The 21,184-nt window shown below is 38.7% G+C and overlaps 1 protein-coding gene across 3 annotated transcripts in view; it reads right to left on the bottom strand.

Annotated features, from left to right (window-relative positions):
* The window catches only part of ARMH3 (armadillo like helical domain containing 3), a 182,870-nt gene that overhangs the window by 145,915 nt on the left and 15,771 nt on the right, over positions 1-21,184 (bottom strand). For all 3 annotated transcript variants that reach the window (XM_057735293.1, XM_057735295.1, XM_057735294.1), the window contains 10 exons: positions 19,667-19,774; positions 14,269-14,361; positions 13,458-13,532; positions 13,287-13,373; positions 9,054-9,110; positions 7,807-7,850; positions 6,641-6,701; positions 4,966-5,012; positions 4,362-4,437; positions 2,672-2,765 (listed from right to left, as the gene is read on the bottom strand). In XM_057735293.1, coding sequence (XP_057591276.1) covers positions 2,672-2,765; positions 4,362-4,437; positions 4,966-5,012; positions 6,641-6,701; positions 7,807-7,850; positions 9,054-9,110; positions 13,287-13,373; positions 13,458-13,532; positions 14,269-14,361; positions 19,667-19,774 — 742 coding nt within the window. The remainder of the gene's footprint in view (positions 1-2,671; positions 2,766-4,361; positions 4,438-4,965; positions 5,013-6,640; positions 6,702-7,806; positions 7,851-9,053; positions 9,111-13,286; positions 13,374-13,457; positions 13,533-14,268; positions 14,362-19,666; positions 19,775-21,184) is intronic.

Below are 21,184 nucleotides of genomic sequence, written 5' to 3'. Positions count from 1 at the left end.
TGAAACTTATGTAATATTGTAAATCAACTATACCACAATTTTTTATTAATTAAATCTAAAAAAAAAAGACAAGTGAGGGAATTCCCTGGCAGTCCAGTGGTTAGGACTCCACGCTTTCACTGCAGAAGGCCCAGGTTCAATCCCTGGTCGGAGAACCAAGATCCCACAAGCCACATGGTCAAAAAAAAAAAAAAAAAAAGACAAGTGATAACAAGTATTAGTGAGGATGTGGAGAAAAGGGAACCCTTGTGCACTGTTGATGGGGATGTAAATCAGTATAGCCACTAAGGAAAACTGTATGAAGGTTCCTCAAAAAATTTAAAACAGAACTACCAAATGATTCAGCAATCCCACTTCTAGGTATATATACAAAGGAAATGAAAACAGGATATCAAAGAGATATTTTCACTCCCATGTTCATTACAGCATTATTCACAGTTGCCAAGACATGGAAACAGCCTAAGTGTTCAGTGTTCATCAAGAGATAAATGGATGAAGAAGATATCACATACGTATACATACACACATATACACACACATACACAAGGGAATATTATTCAGTCACAAGGAAAAATGAAATTCTGCCATTTGCAGCAACATGGATGGACCTAGAGAATATTATGCTTAGTGAAATCAGTCAGACAGAGAAAGACAAATACTGTATGGCATCACTTACATGTGAAATCTAAAAAAAAAAGTCAAACTCATAGAAACAAAGAGTAGAAAAGTGGTTGCCAGAGGTTGGTGGTGGGGGAAGTAGGGAGAGGCTAGTAAAAGGGTACAAAATTTCAGTTTTAAGAGTAATAAAGTTTGAAGATTTAATGTAAAATATGGTGACTATGTTGATAACACTACGTTGTATAACTGAAATTTACTAAGAGAACAGAACTTGAACGTTCTCACCTCATCCAAAATATAAAAAGATAAATATGTGAGGTAATGGAGGTGTTAAATAGATGGGGGAATTCTCTCACAATGTATATGCATGTCAAATCACCTCAAAAAAGCTGAAAAAAAATTTTTTTTAAATATGCACGTTCAATCTTTTTTTCTCGAATTTGGCAAAGAAAAGTAGAAAAAAAAAAATCCTACCACCTACTAACAACTAGAAATGCATGTAACAAGAGACAAGAGTGGGGATGAGGAGAGAAGAAAGAAAAAAGGCAAAAAATGAAAATTGTGTTCAGTGTTTGTTTTGCAGTGAGTTGTAGCAGAGGCAGCGAGCATCCCAAGCAGTGAGAGTGGCAGCACCAAATTCCTTCCCCAAGAACTACATGCAGCATCTAAGTAACAAGCCGCCATAGCTTTGAACTGTGTCTGTGAGCATCTGTGCTTTATCTAGATTTCCTTTGTGCATCTGTTAGCAAGATGTGTCCTAAAGTAATTGCTTCTTTGTCTTACACCATTTCGGCTTACAGAAGGTTTCACAGGAAAGCTCTGCTTTCAGATAGCAGGGGAAACCTGTATTTTGGAATCTGACTATCAATTCTAAACAGATCCAATTTGCTACCATAGACTTGAATATCAGTGGCATCGCCCAGTCATGCTTTTGTACCCATACTGCTTGCACTACCTTGAAATGCTAATGACACAGGTGTTATATGAAAATTTAAAGGAGAAAAAACAGATTAAAGACAGTCATGTCACATACAGACAGTAGGGAGGCACAAAGAAAGGATCAAAGTTAGATTTCCTGTACTTCTTTACCCAAAATGAGGTCAACATTTGAGGCAAAACATCAAGTATTAATGAAGATTATTTTTAGGTTAAGTTATTCCATCAAACACACTCAGCTGACAACAGAACCAATTCAGATTGACACAAAGTTTATTGGGAAAAATTCATAATTCCTTTTCTGTTACCTTTTTCTTAAGTTCCAGTGATAAGGTTAATAAGGCAGAGATTTTTTTTTTGCTATTTTTTTAGGGAGGGAAGTCTTAAATGCCCAGCAAACTCCTAATTACTATATACTTGTCATTTTCTAACTGGGCGTGCCTGGTAGACACACAACAGTGAGCAAATCACAGGTTCACTGTCTCATTCATTTATTCAACAAATATTTACTAACCAGTGACCATGTCGGGCACTAGGCTGGGCATTCAGTGGTGAACAAAATAGGCATGGTTCCAGCCCTGTTCCATGTCACGGTTTTTAGTCTCAACTCTCACTAACCTTAGGCAAACATCTTTTTTCTCTAGCCTCAATTCTCTCATTTGTCAAATGATAACAAGAGATAATAATATTTTACATTTATTTCAGTGAGATATTCATAAAATATCTCATCTGAGCCTCACAAGTACCCTGAGAGTTTGGTGGGACAGGCATCACTGACCTCTGAGGTCCCTTTTAAATCTAGCATTCCAAAAAAAATAAAAATAAAAATAAATAAATCTAGCATTCCATGATTCTACAATCATTTCCTGAGGAGGGCAAGCTGGAGTTATGTAGCTTCTTAAACAGAGAAAAGCACTTGACTGTCTTTTCCAAAGTTTTCTTTGGAGCTTCAGGAATCCTGAAGGACAGTTCTTCAGATAATTTCTTCACCAAAAGAATTAACAATTGTGCTTTTTGTTCAAAACAAAACAAAACAAAACAAAACAGAACAAACTATGTTCATCCCTAAAGTTCAAGATCATATTAATCAAGAAAACAAAGGAGGCAGTGGACTTACCATCAGAGGAGGGCGGTGTGGTCCCAAGTGGTGTGGCTGGGGTTGTTGGAGCAGGACTGACAGGGGTTGTCACCAAGCCCATTTCTGGATGACTCTAAAAGAGAACACAGATAAGGATAAGAAAAGAGAAAATCCAGTTCTGGGTATCCTCTACTTATCCTTTCTGGCATTCCTAGCCTCATAATTAGACAGCTCACTGAGGAGGGACTGCTTCTACTTTTAGTTCCCATGAGTACCTGATTACTGTTGATGCTTGCTAAACTCTAATAAGAAGCTCTGCAGGCTAGTTTTCTTTAAGCAACTAAGTTCCTGTTACATAAGTTTTTCTGCAGAACCATATGAATAAAAAACTGGGGTAAACAAATACACAGAATTATTCCACACACACAAAAAGGGCACTTGCAGTCCTATCTGAGAAGAGCACTTACAGTCCTATCTGAACCTATCTGAGAAGGGACTATTCTTAACAGATCAACCTAAAACACATCTACAGACTGTTCTGATGACCACATAGTTGACTAGTAAATGTAGGTAAGCCAAGGGGATAATAGGTACTATGAAAAGAGCCATGCAGAGGGCAGCCTTTCTGTTCCACAACAAATAACAGTGTGTGGGGTTGGGAGGCAGAGACATGGGTGGAGACATCCACTAGGGACCAAAACAGATGACTCCTCTTTCCCGTACCTTCCTTAGCCATGCCTGCCACATCAGCTCTTGAGAATTAGGCTGCGTGGTGGCTACTCCCTCCTTTTCCCCAACAGCTTTACCAGATTTTACCCTCCTCACTTCTTCCTTTAAAATCAATTACCGAATTCAGAGAGCAGACAAGGAAAATCATGAGAATAGTGATAAAGTCTCATGTTATCAGTTGTGAAAAATGATTTAAGTGCCTCCTAGGCAGACCCCAAACCAACACACTGCTTTCTGACCTTATTCTGTTGTTGTTGAAACTCAGTGGATCCCATACATACTTGCCCTTTGAGAAAGAAGTGTAAGCAGGCTTTCCTTTAAAAGAAACCTTCATACATATTTTAAACAGTCTGGCTTTAAAATAAAAACACTTTATCAATTTTTTAAGACAGCTTTCATGGGCAGCACTTGGGTTCTCAGCCTATTTTAGTCCCCTTCTGTACCAACTACCGAGGCTATCTCTTAGGAAAGTGACCAAGCACTCAAGATTCTATGACTTTCTGCTTTCAATATTTGTAGACTTTTTTTTTTTTTTTTTTTGGTTAACAGGTAACCTTATGCTGCACAGGATATTCTGTACTTTTCTTCTCTGGAAATGGGTGAGATAATAAGATAAGTGACGTGGCCTATTTTATCTCTGGTTGTAATTCCACAGAGGTTTAGAAAGCAGAAAGCCTGTTACAAAAATCTATATGGGCAGATAATATCAAGGGATTTCCAGTGAGCAAAATGAAGTAATCTCAACTCATTTGGGTTGGCAGAATCAGTAAACTGGTCAAGACAATTAACTTTGCGTACTACCAGATCCATTTCAGCACCAGATGGAAACATACATATTTGGGGAGAGCATGAAGTAAAGGAAACTGATGCAACTCTTTGCTACTACTGCTCACCAATGCAAAGTGGGGTTTACAAAGGCACAGCCAGACAGGTTTTTTAATAGAGTGAATCTGTATGAAATTCAGGGAGAAACAGAATTGAAGTTTTTAATATAACCAACCTGGGCTAACACTGTGATAAAGTTGCGATTTAAATGAACAGCTTCATAAAGTGCCAGAAGGATGGCCTCATTCGTTCTAAAGAAAAAGAGAATAAACTGGAGTCTCTAGTAATGAAGAAGTTAAGAGTATAACCATCAAGATAAGATTTCACCCCAGCTCCTCATTATGAATCCCTCTGAGTTTCTAACTCTCCCTTCACTTCTTTTTCGAGTGTATGTAAAGAGTATACAGTCAGGGCTTCAACTCCTTAGAACTACTTATCTTAGAACTTTCTTAACTCTTATCTACTTCATTCACTATTTCCCCCTCTCACTTTTCCACTCCAATCCAGTTAAGTCATTAACTGGCCCAGACACCAAGTCCTCTTTCATTTCATTCCAGAGAGAGCTGGGAACAATTTTCAGCTTCTTGGGGCTCAACAGATGTGACCAAAGCAGAGTTTTCTAAGGTTCCATTATTGTTTAAAACTCAACAAACATCTGATTAATCACCAAAAAAGCTTGAATCTGTAAAATATTAACAGAGGTAATGTTTCACACTTTCATATCCAGTGAGAGAGCCCACACTAAAGTTCAAGTCACCACACGAAGGTCAAGCACTTACTGTACTGAGATTTTCTCATGGGCATCTGCTATGAACATGCTGCCTACCTGTGGAAGAAAGGGGGAATTGCAGAGTTACAGCAGGGAACTGTTGTGCCTACAAAGCCTTTTATCAGTGAGAAAACAAGCTGCTTGCAGCCTGAGGGAACTTAGAATCCTGGCCCACCAGTCACACACAACAAAACCAGCACACTTTGAAGATGTTAAAAAAAAACACAAGTAATAAATTAAACAATGAGAACTCCCCTAACTTGTCTTTACTTAAAGGGATTTAAAAAAAAAAACAATCCCAGTACTTTGGTCCAGCTCTCCTTTCTAATGTGTAAGTTTAGTAACCACTGACAACAAGTAAATGGCAACCTCAACATCCCCATCACTGTGCATCTTTCCTGGAAGTTGCTTATTTGAAGTCAGAAACTAACTCATGAAGAACATCATAGAAAACAGGCTGTTCATCCAACACAGAGTGGTCTTTGGAGGAATATTTGGGTTTCAGACCAAAACTGTCTAAATGAAACCTACTGTCCATCTTTCACATCATGAAACCTTTTGTTTGTGTCCTAGGCAGGGCAGCTGAATAAGTAAAAGGAGTAGGTTGCCTCCAATATGTGTGATACCATAGGCACTGAGATAGATGCACATCCCTCTAAAAATACCTTTTCCACCTATTTATTGATGCCCAAAATCATGCAGCTGGAGCTTCATTTACTTGGTACAAAACTTTTTTCTTCTTGGCTAAAAGGTAAAGGTCCCTGGGAGCAATATAATTATATCTAAATCATCTAATCAAACACTAATACAGCACTCACACTGCTCTAACATCTGAGGGACTACCCATTTCTGCTTCAGAGTTAAAGAGTTTATCAAGTTCTTTCCTTGAGAGTAGGCCCTGAGAATGAAGAAGGCATAGATGTTGTGGGGGAAAAGTTGCCTTTCGTGGGGAAGGATGGGGGAGCTGCTGCTTCTTGCAATGAGCTCAAAATCTGTCTTGCCCTAGATTACCTGAATACTAATGCCCAAGAAGACAGATTTTCTGAATCTGCCTAAGTTCTAAATTCCTAGATTTATCTCTTAAAAATTAGTCCCAGATTATCTGGCCTAAAATGCCTATCATGCTAAGATTGACATACCTTGCTCAGGAATCTTGCAAACTGAACCAATAATTTTCCTAAACCATGGACCTCTCAGCCCAGACCCTAATCCTTTAGATGAGTAGCTGAGATCACTGCACCAATCCCTCAACTCCAGGACCAGCTGTAAGAATGAAGGGGCCACAGCAGACAGCCAAGGATCACTCAAGGTTGGTCTCAGATCTAAACCCTCCAATTCTGTGTTCCAGAACATCAGTCTTCAAAAAGAGTCAATTCTTTAGGACGCAAAAGTCTGGCTTAATATGAAGCTTTTTTTTTTTTGGTAGGCTTTAAAAAATTGAATTAATTAATTTGGGGGGAAAAAAAAAAAACAGTCCCAGAGAAATCACAGCTCTTTTTCCCCCATCTCACTTCGGTTTGGAAATCACTAAGAGAGATACAGCTCTCCAAAAAATCTGCTATGAGCAGCCTCTCTCCCTTCATTATGCCATCATCTCAAACATCTAAACTTCTGAGTCCAGATCTGTCTACCCCTGCAGATCTCATATATTTCTGAACAGGAGAGAAAAAATAAGTAGGACTTACCATATTTGTTAAAGCAGAGAAAAAACCGCTCTGGTGTTCTTCTTCCTTGTCTTTATACTGCCTAAATAAAAATAACAAAATTCAAAAAAAAAAAAACAAAAAAACCCACAAAATTCAACTTCAGTAGTATTCATCACATATGTCTTTGTCCTTGGCATACTAGGTAATCAGGGCAGCTCACTTACAGAATTCAATGACTCCAAAAAACAAAAGCGTTATGACAACTGAGCCACTGCAGTTTCCCCTGCAAGCTAAGTGGCACCCATCTGCTCTTGAGGTAGTATGTACCAAAATGCCCCGCTACTTCAGGAGAGACTTAGAATGCAAGCTGCAAAAGTGTGAAACTGCTCTAACATATGGCTGATCCAGTTATTTCCCAAACAGACTATTACTTGAAAAATGTGACAGTAAAATTAAGGCTGTAACAGTGAAAATCTTGTTTGTTCTTGAAGGAAAAGGAGGGAAATCTGTGAGCTAAACTATTTGTGGAATGGGACAGATTTGAAATTCCAACACCTAATTGTGTGTGAGGAAAGTCTGGAAAGAAGTAAGAAAGATCCTGCCTGGCCCTTGCCAGGATTAGATACGCTTCTGGGTTCCATTCACCGATTACCAAATCCTTCCTCATCCCCAGAAAGAGGAAACGCAAGCATCAACGAAAAGAACCCCCAGAATAGACAGGCACTCTGGGAAGCTGCAGTTGATTATGATGAAAAAGAAGTATCTGTCAACCCAGAACTAATTCAGTGCTTTCTTTTTTTTTTTTTTTTTTTTAAGCATACAAAAAAAGCAGTGTTTCACAACATTTTTACATAGAAAATGGTATGCATATGACACACCGGGCTAAACAGAAGAGCCCGCTTGTGGCTGGAAAACTAGTCAAAATGCTCTGCAATAAAATACCAAAGGTTGCAAAAGAATGTTTGAATGTAAGAGTTGCTTAGACAGAAGATGGACACTAACGTGGTGGCTACTTTTCCCCTAGTGCTAGAAACAACCCCTGCTAAAGCCACCAAGCCAAGCTAGAGCAAATGCATCAGCTGTACCTCTGAATACTCTTCCAGGATAGCTAAGGACGTTCACCCAAGAACTCTTAACAAACCAGTTTCCTACTCAACCAATTCAAATGAAAATTAGATCCTTCCCTTCTGGAAAGGTAGACTTACCTGTTGTACTCAGATAAAGCTTGAGCAATCACAAGCCCCATTCCCTAGAGAGAAAAAAGATAGCACAGTTGAAATAACGGGCTGGTGGCAGTGCTATGACTAGACCAAGGAAAACACTAATTACAGCTCTGTGGTCCAAGCCCAAGAAGTTCTACCTGAGAGTAGGCAACAAGGACAGAAATTCTGAGAGACACTGTCAAAGGATCAAAAGGAACCTCTTTGGAAAGATTTTTCTGATCTAATTATCTTACTTAATGTTTCCAGATACAATTAAAATAGGTGACAAGGAATGAAATGGACCAGCCCAGACCACTGACAATTTCATTGGGATCATTTTCACCTCAAAAGAGAAGACCAAGTTAGAATCTTCAAGCAAAAAGCTCTCAAACATCCCTAAAACAACCCATAATAAAAGCCACAATGAGTCCCATGTTAAATGAAGGTACATATAGACAAGCCACTATCAGGCCACAGGAAAATAGGAGTGTAACGGGAAGAAGTATCCAATAAATATTAAAGTAACTTATCAACTTCCCCCTAGAACCTGCTAAGCATACCACAAAGATCAATTAAGGCCACAAGGATGAATCATGTGTGCTTTTTTCTTCCATAAGAGAAATTAGAAGAATGAAGAGGGCAAGATGGAAAGAGAATAAAGTCAGACACCTGGTCATCTTCTTCCTCCCTGTATTCAGAGATCAGATGTTATCTCCCAAACCTCCAAGGATATATGTAGCAGATATAGATCATCCTCCATGTTTCAGCTTCACCAAGTCAAGCTATAAATATAATCTGGCTGGTTGTACAAGACAAAATCTCCCAACATTTAGTCATCTAAGCCTTTTTTTTTTATTTCAGCTTTATTGAGGTGTAATTGACACAAAATTGTAAGATATTCAAAATGTACATCATGGTGATGTGACATACTATCTAAATCTTCTCATTCTTGGAAAAGTGACTTCTTGACTCTGTAGGATAATCAACCTCAGCACACTAAAACATGAACTATAACTGACCATTTCATCAGGATTAGCAAGCAAATATCTCCTCAAACCTTCCTTCCATGATGAGAAAATAGAAAACAATAAGGCAGTAACACTGATGCTCTAAGAAGAAATACCTATTCCCTCTTTATAGCCAGATGAAATTAAGACAATAGCTTTCTACTCTCTGTTCTAAATATCCACTAAAAGTAAGGCCACTGAAGGCAAGTAATGAAAACAATACACAAGGATCCAGATACTCACATTGAGCGTGGCTTCATCATCCACAATAGACAGCTTCACGATATAAGGATTGACAGACTGTTGAATAAGAGAAGAGACTCCAGGTGAGTGTGACCTAGTTAAGAACCCATTAGCTATTTAACTAAGTGTTAACAAAAATGCTTCCATAAGGTGCTCTCTCTAGAGTGATGCTCCTAATACCTATGCCCAACTATCTTGCCAGTTGACATCCTCCATTTCCAGTAAATCTCTCAGTTTGCATGAGCATTCACCAAGAACGCACAGGTACGTACGTACACACACACACACACACACACACACACACACACACACACACACACACACACACACACACACACACACACACACACACACACACACACACACACACACCCCCTCAGTTCTATTCTACCTGCATTTTTCCACTAGACTGAATCAGCTCAGGCCTATGTCTGCCACTTCTCCCATCTTTGCCTCTTATTTGTTTCTATGAAGTAAGTGAACACTCCACAACACTCACTCTGTCCTATCCTGCCAATAATTTACTGAGTCCACAGGGACAGCTATCTTTTGGGGGTCACAAAAGCTCCCTTGACATAAGGCACAAATTTATAAGTTGCTAACTTACACTCTCATCCCAAAGGCTCCCTAACCATTCCACAATATCCAAGGACTGATTCACCCATCCGTAAAACAAAGTCACCTTGGGGGTGGAAAGTGGAAGCTGCTTAACAGCCAGAGAGGCCATTTATGGACCCAATACCCAAATAACACTGCAGGGGAACTGAAAAAAAAAGATGTAATTACCCAAACTACAATCTGGTCAGGACACTGGGATTTACACAGGCTTTCACTTAAAGCATAGGAAGATTTCTTGAGTTCTTCCAGATTGAATCTCAGCTGGGCAGCATATGGCAATGGACATATATTTAAACTCACTAAGCAACTGGGCCATCTCCTACCGGTGGAATGAGAACCAATGACCTGCTCACCTGGAAAACATCCCCTGTGTAGTATGTGAGGAAAGACCTACTACAGATCAGGCACCAATTCTAACTCAAGGGGAACTAGAAACAATAGTTCTCAGATTGGCAGTTTTTACAGCAACCAAGAAAACTCATTACTGAGAAACTTGGAAACCCAAATGAAAGGCTAACGCCCCTCCCCACAGACTATATTAATCAAGTTTCTGAGGGCGTCTTTCAAATGTCAATTGGGAATAAAGAGAAGCTTTACTTTTTTAACAGCCCAAATGTTTATAAGGTTTTCTGCAACACAATTCAAGGAGGTAAAACCCACTCCATTCATTACTTGATCTGCCAGAAGAAGCTCTCAATACTTCTATAACCAACAGCAAATCTTGCTGATGCTACAGACTTCAGACAAGATCCACAGCAAGTGGATCCTTGGAACTGAAAATCAGCAGTAGCCGGACCTTGAGATGCCATCATGATGAGAACAACAGTAGAAGGATCAGGCCACTGTCTCTCAGCAGTTTTTAAAAGTCAATTACTACTTACCTTCCCAAAAGTAGACTGTCTTACGTAATAATAAGGACCATCTGATTACCAAGAACAGCCTATGCATTAGCAATAGCTGAGGAAAAGGCAAGGTGACTAAAATCAAGGGTTTGAGTTCTAGCTCCTCTACTTATTAATTGTGACAGGTTAGGCACATTAATAAACCTAAGCTTAATTTTCTCATCTGCAAAAGGGGGAATGATATTTTCTTCCTTGGGGTTGCTATGAGACTTTTAAATTAATTTATTTATTTGTTTATTGGCTGTGTTGGGTCTTCGTTGCTGCACATAGGTTTTCTCTAGTTACGGCGATCCGGGGCTACTCTTCATTGCAGTGCGCAGGCTTCTCATGTTGCGAAGCATGGTCTCTAGGCACACGAGCTTCAGTAGTTGTGGCAAGTGGGCTCAGTAATTGTGGCTCGAGGTCTCTAGAGCACAGGCTCAGTAGTTGTGGCACACGGGCTTGGTTGCTCCGCAGCATGTGGGATATTCCTGGACCAGGGCTCGAACCCATGGCCCCTGCATTGGCAGGCGGGTTCTCAACCAATGCGCCACCAAAGTCCCTGCTATCAGACTTAAATCAAGTAAAATCCTTATGCATAAAACTTTACCAGCTTTTGGTTTTGCTATGTTCATCTGGAATTCCTCATGCTCCTGTCAAAAACCTTCCTGCTCCATGGTCACCAGGTTTCCTTAATGGTTTCTGGTGAGTGACTTATATCAAAAGCTGCAAACCCCAGATAAATTATGCCTATCAGCATGCCCTCACCTACTATATTAATTCTTCTGGGGTTTCTGACTAGAGATGCATACCCCACTCCAGAAATATGACTTTCTCCAGTTCCTTGGCCATGTCCAATTTTTCAGGCTGACATTTCAGAAAGTCTTACTGGGCTGAACCAAGGTTCAGTTCACATTTAGAGAAGCCAAGCCATTGCCTTGGAGTGGCCTGCATCCAGCAGAATGTTCCAAAAATATTCATTACTGATAATGGCACTTTCCTATCACACATAACTCAACTCTCTTTAATTGCCTTCAGCATTTTTCCTCAGCTATTTTTCTTGCTGTTGTAATAAGGCCCCCCAGAGGCTATTACACATGACAGAGATCAAAATAGCTACCATGCCAACCCTTCCAGATCACCAGCAAAACAGGTGTTGGTGATAAATTACTTATTTATTAGTAGCTCGGTACACCATTCGTCAGTTCCTCCAAGACAATGAAAGCGATCAGCTCCTGGGCTTTATAACACATTAACACTGCTCCACAAATTCCAGTCCCTCTTTAAGTATTCTTTTCTCACAGTCGCCCTTTCTTTCATATCCTTCTTTATAAGAATAAGCTCCTGATTTCATGTTACCCATCACTTTTGACTTGGCTAGTAATCATATGAAAAATCACTAAGTAAAGATCCAGAAGCTCAAAAATGAAAATATTCCCTCCAGCTGGCCCATTTCTCACAGTACTGCTACTTATTAAATGAAGACAGTCAAGCTGCCTCAATGCAGCTCCTGACTTCTGGGTTCAGTAAAGTACTCCTACTGTCCAGGACCCAGTGCCAAGTGCTCCCTATTCCTGCAAAACAATCCCCAGTGAGGTCCCTGGTCTTCCCTAAGTGGCTCCCTTCCTTTTCTGTGTATTCTGCCCTTTGAAGGGAATCAAGTAGATGCACCAATCCAAGTATAAACCTCAGAGTTCAGCTCTTTATCTCAAAACCTATAAATCTGTTCCTGACTAATTCAGAGGCAAAAAGAACTCCAGAATTAATATGGATAAGGCTCTGTCTTCAACTTCCATCAAAATCAGAAAAAGTCCCCAGACCAAGAGTGATATTTATTCAAATGGATTGACTACATTACAGATCCAATATGTAAGTCCGATTTTTCAAAATAGATGCATTAGGTCAGTGGTTCCCAATCCTGGCTGATCATCACATTAAACAGGAGATCTTTAAAAAAATAAAAAAAAATAAAAATTTTTTTAAAAGATACCTAGGTCCCACCAGCTAAGAGATTCTGTGTAAAGAGTAAGGTCCAGGGACTTCCCTGGCAGTTCAGTGGTTAAGACTCTGTGCTTTCACTGAAGGGGGCATGGGTCAGATTCCTGGTTGGGGAACTAAGATCCTTCATGCCACACAGCGCAGCCAAATAAATAAAAAGGAGTATGGAGAGTAGCACTGACATATATACACTACCAAATGTAAAACAGATAGCTAGTGGGAAGCTGCTGCATAACACAGGGAGATCAACTCGATGATGGGTGATGACTTAGAAGGCTGGGACAGGGAGGGTGGGCGGGAGTTGCGGAAAGAAGGGGATATGGGGATATATGTATAAATACAGCTGATTCATTTTGTTGTACAGCAAAAACTGGTACAAGAGTGTAAAGCAATTATATTCCAATAAAGAGCTTAAAAAAAAAAAAGAGTAAGGTCCAGAAACATCTTCTTTTTAAAAAAGAACTAGGTGATTCTAATGATAACCTGGGTTTGGGAACCCCTACATTAAGAGAGATTTACTCACTTTATTAGAATTTACACCACAGGATCCCTTTAAACAGCTATATCCTCTACCCCAGGCATCTAATATAGAACTTTTAGAATCTGGCGTATCAAAATTAATCTCTATACCATTTATCAAGAACTTGTCTTCTACATTAAGCAAAATCCTCTAGGAGTAGCCACATTTAGGAAGATTACAGGAAGATAACAGCTGTCCATTAAGGGACCCACTTACCTCATATTTTCTGTAGTTCACCAACAAAGCCAAGAGGACTACAGCATCATATCCATGTTCCCTACGACTTGGCGGGTGGGAGAGTATCTGTAACCAGAACCAGAAATGGTGAGAGTGCTTGAGAAGGTGGTTTACCCAAAAAAGAAAGAGGTGACAAGGGAACTGACCTACCTGTAAAATTGCTTCAAATATGCTGTTGATCATTACATACTCCAGGATAGTGTTCTGGCTGATGTTATCTGTCACCTGAATACAATAAAAGGCTATTTAAAGTCTATACTAAGCCACTCCAATATCTCAAGTATATCTCCTCACCTAGTATCTAAGAGAAATGTTAAAACATTCTACTAGATACTTAGCAGATCTTTCATGAGCACCCCCAAAGCCAACAGAGCCTGAATAGACAAGACACTAGAAGGGTAAGAAATTAGCAAATTAAAACTTCCTAAATTCTTGAACTTCTCATTGTTTCTCTCATACCCTCACACAAGTATCTGCTTAACAGTTTCTTGGGTTTCATTCCCCAAATGCGCAGGAAGAACTTTATGAAGCAGAAGTCTTCAAGCAGTGGCAGGGAGAAGAAACCACCTGAAGTAAATGAATAACACCCTACCCTCCTCCCACTAGAAGGTTGGCTTCCAGCTATAAAATCAAAGTCAGAACAAATAAAAATATTCAGAATCACAAAAACTGTTTCCAAATGAGACCTGATGAGAAGGGCAAAATCTGACAATCCAGAAGACAGCACTTCTCCAGGACTGGTACAGGTTAAAAATACCAGCAGTTCCTCCAAAGAGCAACTTCTAGGAAGCGAAAACCCATACAACTAACTTCCTTCTATACAAACAAAACAGAGTGATGTAATGGCCCAGCAGAGATTTTTTTTCCTCTTTTCCTCTCTAATTTTGGACTCAAGAATTCAAATTTGCCCCTGCTGTCGATTTACACTCTTGACAAAGAAACATATAGATGGGTCACTTACAGTCACTAAGCAGAGGAGAAGTTTCAGACATAAGCTCTTCAAACTTTCAGAACCTTCTGCACAAAGCAATGAATCCAAACTCTCCATCAAGTTCTGAGAAAGAGAACCGTTAAGTATTAAACCATATCAAATAATATCTTCACTATGTCTCTGTTCAACTCTGGGTTATGTTATGCAGGGTAATGTGAATAACATAAAATGAAGTAACTATAGGGGCTTCCTAGGTGGCCCAGTGGTTAAGAATACGCCTGCCAATGCAGGGGAAACGGGTTAGATCCCTGCTCCAGGAAGATCCCACGTGCCACGGAGCAACTAAGCCCATGTGCCACAACTATTGAGCCTGCACTTTAGAGCCCATGAGCCACAACTATTGAGCCCACGTACTGCAACTACTGAAGCCCACATGCCTAGAGCCCGTGCTCCACAACAAGAGATGCCACGGCAATGAGGAGTCCGCACACCACAACGAAGAGTAGCCCCCACTCACTGCAACTAGGGAAAGCCCGCGCACAGCAAAAAAGACCCAACACAGCCAATAAAATAAATTAATCAATTAAAAAAAAAAAAAGTAACTCTAATCATTCCCTGAGGCCTAGGCCTTGCAAGACTAGACAAAGAAAAGAAAGACTTCTAAGGCTAGCTATTTGGGGAAAAATGCTTTAGAACATCCTCACAGAATAATGAAGAATTCACTATTCCACAAAATGAATGTTTGCAGCCTATCACCCTCATATAAACCTTCAGGTTAGAATGAAGTACATTTTTAAAAGATTAATAGCAGTTAAATAATACACAAATTAAAAACAATAAATAATAAACTAAATAAAATTAAATTCTATTAAATAAATTTTACATAATAAATAAATGATTGTTAAAGGTTAATAATAATGGTTAAATAACTAGGTATGTTTCATTATTTGATGAAAGCGTATCACTTGATGCAAGAACACTGAACAAACAACAAAGAGATAATATCACTACTAGCTATTCACTGGCCACATGCACTATCCAACAAAGCTAGCTCATATCCATCCTGGTCAATTCTACTAGACAATGTGATTAGAGTTTATCACTTGCACTAACAACCAACTGTTATATCCAACGTAGTCAAAAGATGAAACCCTTAGATACTACACTAGAAGGAAGAAAAAAAGAAATATTTTACAATAAATAAAGGAGGAAAATGAGGAATAAGGACTTAGCATGCTGGAAGGTCAAGTGAAGGTTCAAAATAAGCTACTTACTTCAGTTCAATTCAACAAATATGTAGTTTAAGAGTCTACTATATGCTAAATATTGTGCTTTCAAAGAAAATTAAAAAAAAAAACAAGACAATGACCCTTGCTCTTGAGGTGTTTTTAGTCTAATAGGAGAAAAAAATAAAATAGTTTTAATGGTTACTACAACAGTAATGTATATGGAGGAAGCGAATTAGCTCAGAAGTTACCTATTCCAGGACTCCTCAGCTATAGCTTGTATTTTGAAAAATCTGTAGGAATTAAAACTTGAGGAGGAAAGGAATTCTAGACAGGCATTAGCACGATCAAAGACACACGAGAAATGAAATGGCCCTGGATGTGCAGTTGGAACACAAGCAGTTCGTTATTATGGAAGTATAAAGAGTGAGGCACAGTGATGAGAAATGCAATTTGAGAAATAAATAGAAAGAAGAACATGAAAGTTTTATCAGGCTAACGAAGGAGTTTGGTCTTCATCCTTTTAGTGATAGGAAACTAATGAAGAGTTTTAACTAAGAAAGATTTGAGTGTTAAGTTACATCACTCTGGTGTCAGTGTGGATAACAGATTTAAAGACGGTAAGGCTGGAGGGAGGGAGACAAATGAAGACTAATTTATCAGTTTTCTGAGGATGGTTGCCATGTCTTACTTGCCTCTGTATCCCCAGTGCCTGGCACACAAGAGCCTAACAAATGTTTGTCAAAAGAATGAAGGCATCACTGCAATAGTTCAGAGATAATGGGGTCTCTGGCAGTAGGGGGAAAAAAGAAAAAACAGATATGAGAAGTATAAGCTGAGGTAAAATTAGCTGAACAGAATGATAATCTGGATATGAAAGATGAGGGATAGGAAAGAGTCAAGGGTGACTCTCAGGTTTTTGGCTTGGGGAACTAAGACAGGTACCCCCATTCTGATAGGGAATGAATGAGGAAGAACAGACACAGGGAAAACAATGAGTTCCATTTTGGATATGCCAGGCAAGAGGTACTTAGGGAACATGTGAGTGGGTATATTCAGCAAGCGCTTACAGAGAACAATTTTGAGACTCAGAAGGAGTTAAGACTAGAGACTTAGTATTTAGCAGTATACAGGTAGTAGTTAAAACTGTAAGAATGAAAAATATATCTGGGATTTTACCGTGATATAGATATAGATATAGATACAGATATAGAATTAGCTCTATGGACTGTAAAAGGCTAGAATTAAAAACTGACTCCAGATACTAAATCTTTGTGTATTCCTAATTGCATATTCATAACTCTAAAAAATAATCTAATCACTATGCGGATTCTTTGGCATACAGATTATTTTTTTAAGCTCTTTATTGGAATATAATTGCTTTACACTCTTGTACCAGTTTTTGAGGTACACCAAAGTGAATCAGCTATATTTGTACATATATCCCCACATCCCCTCCCTCCCACGACTCCCTCCCACCCTCCCTGTCCTGGCCCTCTAAGGCATCACCCACCATCGAATTGATTTCCCTTTGTTATACAGCAACTTCCCACTAGCTAGCTATTTTACAGTTGGTAGTGTATCTATGTCTATGCTACTCTCTCACTTCGTCCCAGCTTCCCCTTCGCCCACCTCCACCCCCAGCCCCGTGTCCTCAAGTCCATTCTCTACATTTGCATCTTTATTCTTGTCCTGTCATTCGGTTAATCTGTACCATTTTTTTAGATTCCATATACATGAATTAGCATACAGTATTTGTTTTTCTCTTTCTGGCTTCTTTCACTCTGTATGACAGTCTCTAGCTCCATCCACCTCACTACAAATAACGCAATTTCATTCCTTTTTATGGCTGGGTAATATTCCATTGTATATATGTGCCATGTCTTCTTTATCCATTTATCTATTGATGGGCATTTAGGTTGCTTCCATGTCCTTGCTATTGTAAATAGTGTTGTAATGAACATTATGGTACATGTTTCTTTTTGGATTATGGTTTTCTCTGGGTATATGTTCAGTAGTGGGATTACTGGGTCATATGGGTCATACTGATCCATTTTTAGTTTTTTAAGGAACCTCCAAACTATTTTCCATAGTGGCTGTACCAGCTTATATTCCCACCAACAGTGCAGGAGGGCTCCCTTTTCTCCACACCCTCTCCAACATTTACTGTTTCTAGATTTTTTGATGATGGCTATTCTGACCAGTGTGAGCTGATACCTCATTGTGGCTTTGACTTGCATTTCTCTAATGATTAGTGATGTTGAGCATCTTTTAATGTGTTTGTTAGCCATCTGCATGTCTTCTTTGGAGAAATGTCTATTTAGGTCTTCTGCCCATTTGTGGATTGGGTTATTTGCTTTTTTGATATTAAGCTGCATGAGCTGCTTGTATATTTTGTAGATTAATCCTTTGTCAGTTGCTTCATTGGCAAGTATATTCTCCCATTCTGAGGACTGTCTTCTTGTCTTATTAATGGTTTCTTTCGCTGTGCAAAAGCTTTTAAGTTTCATTAGGTCCCATTTGTTTATTCTTGATTTTATTTCCATTATTCTAGGAGGTGGGTCAAAAAGGATCTTGCTTTGATGTATGTCATAGAGTGTTCTGCCTATGTTCTCCTCTAGGAGTTTTATAGTGTCCAGCCTTACATTTAGGTCTTTAATCCATTTTAAGTTTATTGAGTTCTTCAAAGTTCATATTATGAACAACATTCATTTAAGATAGTGATAAACACTGCAAATCAGATATCTGATAAGGGACTTGTATCCAAAACATACAAAGCACTCTTACAACTCAACAATAAAAAGACAATTCAATCTACAAATGGGCAAAGGATTGGAATACACATTTCATACACACACATACACACACACACATTGCTGGAGAAAATGTAAAATGGTACCACCACTTTGGAAAACAGTTTGGAATTTCCTCAAAATGTTAACCACAGAATTACCATGTAATCCAGCAATTCTACTCCTAGGGTATATACCTAAGAGAATTGAAAACATACGTCCACATTCACACAAATGTTCATAGCAGCATTATTCATAACAGCCAAAGTGCAAAACATCTCATACATCTATCAACTGATGAATGGATAAATAAAATGATACGATATTGATATTCATACAATGGAATACGAGTCAGCCAAAAAAAGGAATGAAGTACTGATACATGCTGCAACATGGATGAATGCTGAAAATGTTATTCTGAGTGAAAGAAGCCAGACACAAAAGACCACATACAGTATGATTCCACATACATGAGAAGTACAGAAGAGGTAAACCTATAGAGATAAAACATATTAATGGTTGCCAGGGGCTGGAGAGGAGAGGAAATAGGGAATGACTACTAATGCGCACATGTTTTCTTTTTTGGGTTGATGAAAATGTTCTGAATTAACAGTGGTAATGGTTGTGCAACTCCATGAATATACTAAAAACTACTGGATTATACACTTTAAAAAGGATGAACTGTGAATTATATATTAATGAAGCTGCTACTTTTTAAAAAGCATCAAACAGTAGAAATAAAAATTCTGATAAAGTCATTGTGTTAAATAAGAAAACTTAAGGACTTCCCTGGTGGCACAGTGGTTAAGGCTCCATGCTCCCAGTGCAGGGGGCCCAGGTTCAATCCCTGGTCAGGGAACTAGATCCCACATGCATGCCACAAGTAAGAGTTCACATGCCATGACTAAGAAGCCAGTGAGCTGCAACTAAGGAGGCAGCAGTCCACAACTAAGGAGCCTGCTGGCCATAACGAAGGAGCCCACCAGTCACAATTAAGACCCAGCACAACCAAATAAATAAATAAAATGTAACCAAATAAATAAATAAAATATTTTTAAAAAAATTAAAGTTTAGAACTAAATTTATCCTTGTATATTAATTTGTTACATTCTATTTAAATTCATAAATGCTTTTAAGAATGTATGATCATACAACATAAATCATAAGATAAGCTGCTCAGCCTTTATCCTACAGGGAAAGGAGGCCCTAATTCAAATCTGAATTTCAAATTTTCCTTTGTTCAGATAAACTAACTCTGTAAAATACAAATATCCAAATTCAAGGCCAAATTCAATCATCTGTGTCTATCTGAGTCCAAATCTTCTAGTGCATCTAACTATCTGCAGATGGTATCCGTGAACGGCTGTCAGAAGCAGACATCCACAGGCACATCTGCAACTTATGCCTCACCTTCATGCACAGCTCCGCCTTGTCAAAGCCCATCAGCATGTTGATAATGTCAAACCCAGAGGTAGACTTATTCTTTTGATGGACTCCTCGAATGAGTGCACACAAGGTCTGCAGAGGCGAGAGAAAGAAATCTTTCTAGAAAGGAAGTCTCAAAATGCAAAGGGCATTGGATCAGTAGCCTCACACTGCAACCTCAGAACCTTTTCCTTACACAGCTGACATTCAATTGCTCTATTCTCTGAGCTCCAGAATGCAGTCTGGGTCTTAATATGTGTAAAATCCAGAAATTAAAAGAGGAACAGCAACTGAAACTGTTGTCATCCTCTTTGTTTATTCTTTTCTGGCCATCCTCTATTTAAAAATTACACTGCAGACAAAGACTGGAAGGCGATATTTAAAACTAAGAAACAGATCTTGAGTTTGAGTCATGGGATTGGTGGAGCTTTCCTTTATTTAAAATTAATTTTAGAATTTACATAACAGTTTATCATTTTTAGTAATTATTTTTAATAACTACACAAGTCCCTATATGATAACAACCAATCAATTCAAATCTTAAAAATTCATTACAGTCCCCATCCACTACTTACCAGCTGTGTGAGTCTGGACAAATTAGTTAACTTTTCAGTGCCTCGGTTTTCTCATCCATAAAATGGGAATGATAACAATAGCATTAATCTCATGGGGATGTTGTGAAGACTATGTGAATTAATACTGTAAAGCATTTAGACTAGTCTCTGGAACTCTGTTAAAATTCCTGGAATAGTGCCTGGAACTTAACTTTGTTAAAGCTCAATAAATATCAGTTATCACAATAACGTACTATATTTTTATGGGTCACCAAGTGACTTAATGCCAACTTATTTCTACTGAACTAAAATCAGTTTACAATTCATGCCCCCACAATGAGCCATTATAATTACAGGAAGTACAATTTCCAACTTTAATTTCAACTTTCAGTGAATGAGTTGCTACAACTATTATGCTCGAAATGTGGAATTTACTGTCCAAAGGTTAACAAAGCTACAAGATAAACATGGTCCTTCTTTCTGGAGCATCAGCTCAAAAGGTGATTTCTACGTTTTACAGATAAGAAAACTGGGGCTCACAAAGTGATCTGTCCAACTTGTAAGTTAGAAACTTAAACCGAATCTACCAAAAGTTTCAATAAAATACTTCATGCTGTCACAAGTTCTTCATATTCCAGGTTTGTCAATCACTACCCTAGTACTCAGCCCAATCTAGGCTACACTGGAGGTAGCAGACTACAAACTTTAGAAATTTTGCCCATTATTCATTCAAAAAAGTTTACTTCTAGAATGCTATTTGCCAGCCACTGTTCTACATACTAGGAACAAAGTATTGAATAAAACTGTCTTTGCCCTCAAGAAGCCTATAATGTATCCCATCAGCTCAATGCTTGGCATATAACAGTAATTCAATAAATAACTGTTCAATGAATCTTCCTCATGATCATGCCACTTAGCATTAAGAACAGTGATTCGTAATGTTTTCAGT

This window comes from Hippopotamus amphibius, chromosome 5 (genome assembly GCF_030028045.1).
Source record: "Hippopotamus amphibius kiboko isolate mHipAmp2 chromosome 5, mHipAmp2.hap2, whole genome shotgun sequence".
NCBI classification, from domain to species: domain Eukaryota; kingdom Metazoa; phylum Chordata; class Mammalia; order Artiodactyla; family Hippopotamidae; genus Hippopotamus; species Hippopotamus amphibius.
The sequence above is the reverse complement of the archived record's forward strand: the minus strand, read 5'-3'. Positions and strand labels throughout refer to the sequence as shown.